We start from the raw sequence: 6,998 nt of genomic DNA on the forward strand, positions 1-6,998 counted from the left end.
GGACCGACACACACAAGTGTTCCTGTGTTTACCAGCGTTATGGCTCTAAGCGTGTAATTTATTAACATGGCCCAACCCCTCTCCGCCTCCGAAAAGAAAACCTCACAGTAGTCGTGTTGCAGTGGAGTGGAGTTTGCCCTCATAACATTCGTTCCCCTCAAGATGGCCACTTCACGGAAGATGGGACGAAAATTGGTGTTTCTTGGAGTTTATATAGGGTTTATCATGCTACAGTGTCATATCCTTACGTGTAGCTCTGCGCCCCTCGACAACACAGCAGGTATGCTCTTCCTTAGAGATTTTATAAGCTGTCGGTCTCTTTCATATGGCCTGAAACCAACCTTAGCTAATGTCAACGTTAGCTAATGTTAGCGGCTTGTTCCTTCTGGCGTAATTTAGGTTTAGAGTTGAGGACGTGTACGGGTTGTATGACGGAGGAAACACTGTCTAGGAAGACTGTTTTTGTTAATTGGCGTGTTCACTGATAATGATCGAAATTAATGTGGCAACTGACCAGTTAATAATGTTAACGTTATGGCTAAGATCATTGACAGTCGCTGTCGTCAGAACACACTGTAGAGGCTAACGTTAACCCTAACTTTAGTTTCGTTATCGTATGTTATGAGATTTGGTTAGTTTCAGTATGTATTTGCCCGTGGTGGGTTCCTAATATTGTAGCGTGAGCGTGGTTCCTTCTTATGTACATACAACTTCTATATAATAGTCAAGCTGAGCATGTTATCAAGTGACCACAAACCCAAGGCAGCGTGTGCTAACTTGGCTAGCTGACGTTAGCTATGAAGTTGAACATACTGAATGGTTATTCAGCAATAGCAGAAACGGCTTCTACTGTACTACTAGGCCAAATGTAGTTGTTGGAAATTCTGTAGTTGTTATTAGATCAAGCAACGTTGGTATTATGTTGTGTGTAGCAACTTGCTACTAGCAACCCTATTCAGGTGTGATTAGATGATAAGCCATTCAAGTTTGACAAGTTACTAGAGATGGATGACCCCTGACAACGTCTTACTGTCAGAGGTAGTGCTAATCACTCTTCACCAGGGGGACATTCCAGGATTGGGGAACAGGTGTGCTTGCTAGACATACTTTCAAATTAGTTAAGTGTTGTCATAACCATAGGTCATAACCTAATAGTCTAATTGCCTAAAACAGACTTCGCTAATTATATTGGAGCACAGCGAGGCTACGTGTTCATTTCCTACCTCTCCCCCACCGGTTTCATGGTAGACTATGAGTGGCAATCTTTAAATCTAGTAAAGTCGTTTGTCTGTAAGACTTTACTTATTCTTTGCTGTTTTGTAATTCATGTTAAATGGTCCCCCTAGCATCGAAGGAAACTTTAACAGCATCTTGCTTACTAAGTCTATACTTTGCTAAATGGCATGCGTAATTCAGAAACAGTTCCCCATTTGAGACTGGTCAAAGTTCAAAATGTATTGTCATGTACTCAAAAATAAGCATTGGAATTCATTGTGCTCACGTGTCCATTCATCTTCAAGAATAAATTAAAAGAAAATAAATAATAAATAGAAAAAAAGGTATGAGAGAGAAGGAGGAAGAGGGAAAAATCATTATGTGTTTAAAGTATTCCATGACAATTTAGGAAAGAGGAATGAAATTGCCATATAGGCTAGTTCATTGCATCATGTGGATTATCAGGATCATTGCACTTGCACCCCACCCTCACTGTGGTGTGCTGAACAGTTAAGCCTTTATATGCCATATATGCCTTTAAAACCCCATGGGTTGGGTTGTTGAAACTTTCATTCACTATTGCTGGGAGTGGCTTTTTTGACACTTGACAATGAGTAGTGTTTGGAGAGGATTAGATTAAACCCAGTTTTTGTTGTTGTTTAATTTTACGTATGCATTTACCCAGGGACAGTGCTTATTTCACTTTTGTAAGTAGACCACTTTCTCGCTAGCCTGGATTCGGAATCGGAAATGGAGATCACCCAGACCAGAGAGGGTTAAAGCTGTGGTCAACCCTGACATCATAACATATATAATGTTATGTAACATACATATATATACCTATATATATATATATGTATATATATATGGGCATAACCTTGATATCTCTGCTTGATATTAACCAAAGATTCTAGAGCTCTGGTATTAATTATAGTCCAGCCTAACCAATCACATTGATCGGGGCTTCCTAACGTTACCCTTTACTTCCTACCACTGATCATAAGCCGCATTAGCAGGAAGGAGCAATCGTTTGCTGTTTAAATGTACACCTTCTTCCAACTGCCATTTGTTTATGTTTGTAGGCTTTGCTACTACTTTTATTGAGGTGCCCCCTTTACTGTAAAGCGCTTTGGGTGCCTTGATAAAGCATTAGGCTGTATAAAATGCAAGTTGTCACCATACCTACCTGAAAGTGTCTGTCAAATATGTTACAGGCCGAGCTAAGCTGATTTACACATATTTGATCCTGTAGATCCATTTAAAACTGGTGAAATGTGAAACATGTAGGAGTACGTCAGAACGACAATTTCTTGAATGGAATTAATTAGTTTAATCACCATAGGCGATGTTCTCATGCCTTGATGAATGTGGAAGTATTTATTTATTTATTTTTTAACAGGCGACCTATCCATGATTTGCAATTGGCTATATGGTTCCTACTGTACACTGCCTTTCATGGGAATGTGCAGAGTCTGAAGTAGAACGACTGTCTTAACATAATAAAGTTCATAGCAGCTATTGTATTACCAGTGGCTTCAGATCACAATTTTAGGGTTTCCTCAGCCATCTTGACAAAGAAAAACTAGTTATGTGCAACCGTAGGGCAGTGGCAGTGTAGTGGTTAAGGAGCTGGGCTAGCATGCATGGAGATCAGTATGGAGATCAGGGGCTACCTACTGGTTAGGGCTTCGGGCTGGTAACCGAAGGGTTGCCGGTTCAATCCCTGAGTGGTAGGAAAAATGTGAGTGGAGGGGGGGGGGAGTAGTTGACCACTGCTCTCACATCCACTTCTGAAGTGCCCTTGAGCAAGGCACCTAACCCCTCACTGCTCCCCGAGCGCTGCTGTATGAAGGCAGCTCTCTGCTCTGGGTTAGTGTGTGCTTCACCTCCCTGTGTGTTCACTGTGTGCTGTGTGTGTTCACTAATTCACGGATGGGATAAATGCAGAGACCATATTTCTTGTATTCTCTTAGCCGAGAAGACTGATCTACGATGCACTATTCAGTAACCAGAAAAGTTGTAGGTTCAATTCCTGGCGCTTAAATCCAAGTTGCTCCCGGGATCCCTTTTTAATATAATTGACGTATGTAAATTACTTTGGATTAAAAGTGTGTGCCAAATGAATAAATGTAAAAATCTAAATGCATAATCTCTGTTCAGTTTTCTGACAGTTTGTCTTTGTTTGTAGAGGACAACATATCTACCACTGTGAACGTGGAAGAGGAAGTGGCAGAGCCTGTTAACGTAACGGTTGCAGATTCTACTCCGGACAGTGCTGCGCCGACTCTGCCGAAGTCACCTCCTGCTGTCTCAGCCCCGTCAGAGTCAGAGTCAGAGTCGACCCCAGCAAAGCCTATCTCTACCAAATCAGATTTAGTTTTGAGCTCAGCAAAGCCAGTGTCAAACCCTTCCAGTTCAAATCTGAGTGGGCCTGCAGAGGCTCCAGAGGCTACAGAGGCTCCAGATGCTACAGAGGCTCCAGATGCTGCGTCTAAGGAATCTAATGACGGTGAAGGTGATGGCACCCCCCAAGCGCCTACAGCCACCAAAGCAACAACCCCGAGTCCTGCCAAACCCACCGCCGCTTCCGAACCTAAAGGCAGTGCCACCAGCACACCGACCGCACCTCCCGCCAAATCCTCCGCGTCTCCCACACTGCACGCCGCCGTCACTGACCTGAACGTCCCGCCGAAGCGCGCGAGCACCCCGCAGTCTACGCCCACCAGCAGCCCACGCCAGGAGGGCGACGACGAGGAGGGCGAGGAGGGCGACGACGACTACAAGGAGGAGTACGGAGACGAGGCCACGCTGGACGCCCGCGCCGCCGCCGGAGAGGATAACAACAACGACAACGACGAGGAGCCAGCCAATGACATCATCGAGCTTGGCGACGGTGATGATGAGTACGATCAAATTGTGCCGAAGACCAACCAAAAGAAGTTTGGTGGTGAGCAGGATGCCACCATTTACGCAAACCCGGATGAGGACACGCACTTCTTTGTTCACCTGGTCATCATTGCCTTCCTGGTGGCTATTGTGTACATTACCTATCATAACAAGCGAAAGGTAAGCACTTTCATAAAGACTGTTTGCTGAGACTGCACCGCTCTCAGGGTGTGTAGTGAAATAGTACATTTTATTTGAGTAATGTTAAAAGTAGGGTTCAGAGGTCATATGGGCAAAGCAAACAAGGGGAAAGTTTTAATCGTAAGGAGGATTTGCATAATAAGCTTGAGCTTTCTTACATTTAAGCAACAAGCCCCAAGTGGCTTTATGTTACACTGATTTTAGAACAAGGACCAGAGCTATCTGTTTTTTTGTACACATGTACACTCCACACAATCTGGTGTATTTGTCACATGAGAGTTCCATTTGAAAAGCACAGTGTGTGACCGCTGATGGTTGTTGTGTCGGGGTCTGATTGCTGTACTCTTGTTCTCTCTGGCCTCGATTAGATATTCCTGCTCGCCTCGAGCCGTCGCTGGAGGGACGGCCTGTGCTCTCGCGGCGGCGTCGAGTATCGCCGACTCGACCAGAACGTCAATGAAGCCATGCCCTCGCTGAAGATGACCAATGATTACATCTTTTAGAGCCTGTGGCTTTCCGAGGAGAAAGACACGTGGGGTTTAGAGAGCTGGTGGTGAGGTTTCATCCCTTTCTGTTTTCACTTCTACAGTGGAGCCCCGGGGTTTCACATTGTTTGCTCGTCCACGCAATTGTTTTCTTTTTTTGTTGTTGTTGTTGTTGTTTTTTTCTTTTGCAGAAACTATCTCTTTCTGAATCTTTTTGGAGCTTTTGTTGGTCTCCAAAGACTGTATTTAAAACATGTTTCTTCCCTGCTGTCTTAAAGGTTTTATTGCACAATTGATTGTGGGTAATGGTGGGTAATGGGGCACCACGTGTGGCCATAATGTAAAGTAGATTATTAAAAAGATTAAGATTATTAAAATGAGATTCTCACACAAGTGGAATGAGAGCGCAGAGTCACACATGTGAAATGTAGACCCACCTGAAGCTTGGAGCGGAGATCTTGCGTTGCTGTTATGGACAGCACCAAATGCAATATTATTATGACTTATTGTTATCATTTCTTGACGGGAGATGGAAAAAGAAATATCAAAGTAAGAGCACTTCAACAATAGGAAGTGTTTTTTTTTTGTTCTTTTGTCTTCGACAACGATTTATCATCTCCACAATATCAGTGCATCAGGCCGTATCGTAGACTTGCTCATGTTTTGGCGATGCATCTCAACACCTGTCCCTTTTTTATATATTTGAATTTGAGTTATGACTTCAGTGAAGTCTCTTGAAATGAGGATGTTGTGACTGTTTGCAGTTGTTGAGATGAAAGGTGTCTGTTTTCTTTGCGGTTTTGTGGGCTTTGATCCTTTCACATAAGTCTTGTTGTTATATGTGGCCACATATTCTCAAAGGATGCTGTATTACTTCAGGAGAGATTGAATTTCGACTCACAACAAAGTGCAAAAGTAGGTAAGCTACTTTTGCAAGCTCTCTGCCACGTCAGTGAGGGCCCACAACATGAATCCTATTGTCAACACCACATAGGTGGTATTTGTAATCTCGTTGAGCATTAATATGTACTGGTGTTGGTAAAATGTTGAAGAGAATGGTCCTGCAGTCAGTGAAATGGTGCAGAGAATGGTACTGGAGTCTGTAAAATGGTGGATGATAGAGTGGTAAACATATTCTTAACCAGTGTCTGTAACAGTAATCCGGTGTGGGAACAATGACCACGACAGGCATGATGTGTTTCTTTGTGCCTATGCTGAACTTAGCTGTAGGCATTATTCACCCTTTTGTTATTAAAGCACAACTGTAAATATATTTTGTCTTGTTCACTGCTGTTTTAAAGACAGAATGGTGTACAGTCTCCAGTGAATGGCTTGATTGGTTGGGAAAGGGCTCACCTCCTATTCCCTCTGGGATAAAGCTGTTAATGGAGACGCTGGGGAACCGAGAGTGTACACATACACACACACACACACACACACACAGGCACACAGGCTCTGTTCGGAAGGGTAAAGAAAACAGGGGAGCGAGGCAGCAAGTGCTGTTTGAAACGTCACTCTTAAAATATGCCTTCTCTCCAAAAGTCATGAGACAGCTCGTCATGGCAGCAAGGCAACGCCTTCCGTCTCAAACAGATCCATTCAGACAAATGGCATTCTGGCATTCTATACATTATCCCTTACATAATCTCAGCACTACAGCCTCTGTTATGGGCTTCATCTTTCTCATTCTAGCTGTAGTGTCCTCCCTTTTTGTGCTCATTCAGGAGTCTGATGTCATTATAGGGCCGGACAAGAAAATCCTGTCTATGCCTTAACCCCAAGGTCCACATGCAGCTCTTTCAGCTATAGCATGACTGAGTGGGAGGGGGTGAGGTGGATCCCATGACAAAGGCTGTAGCGCTCAAATAACACCCTTTCAACAGCAACCTGTTGCATTTCTATAATGGCGCTTTACCGAGGTAACCAAAGCACTCGATATTAAAGGGGAAATCTCACTGACCACCACCAATGTGTAGCATCTACCAGGGTTGTGCATGGCAGCCATTTGTGTCCGACCACTCATCACACAGAAAGTAGAGAGGAAGAAAGGGACTAAATGAGCCAATGAGAAAACATTCAGATTCAAATGACACCTTGCCCTTCTGTGTTCCTTAGCAAGGTGTTCATTGGCTGGTATTCATGTATAGGTTTGGGGTTTGTTTCACATTAATCAGAGTCTTCTTGCTAACACGTGAAGCGGCACTACCAAAC

General features: G+C 43.7%; 1 protein-coding gene across 1 annotated transcript; it reads left to right on the plus strand.

The window, feature by feature from the left end:
* The first annotated feature begins 96 nt into the window (after positions 1 to 96).
* c5h5orf15 (chromosome 5 C5orf15 homolog) lies at positions 97 to 6,060 on the plus strand. Its single transcript, XM_062536045.1, has 3 exons — positions 97 to 280; positions 3,404 to 4,281; positions 4,671 to 6,060. The coding sequence occupies exons 1-3, from the start codon at positions 163 to 165 to the stop codon at positions 4,803 to 4,805; spliced, it is 1,131 nt and encodes a 376-aa protein (XP_062392029.1). The 5' UTR covers positions 97 to 162; the 3' UTR covers positions 4,806 to 6,060.
* The last annotated feature ends 938 nt before the right edge of the window (positions 6,061 to 6,998 follow it).

Source organism: Sardina pilchardus, chromosome 5 (assembly GCF_963854185.1).
Source record: "Sardina pilchardus chromosome 5, fSarPil1.1, whole genome shotgun sequence".
NCBI classification, from domain to species: Eukaryota; Metazoa; Chordata; class Actinopteri; order Clupeiformes; family Clupeidae; genus Sardina; species Sardina pilchardus.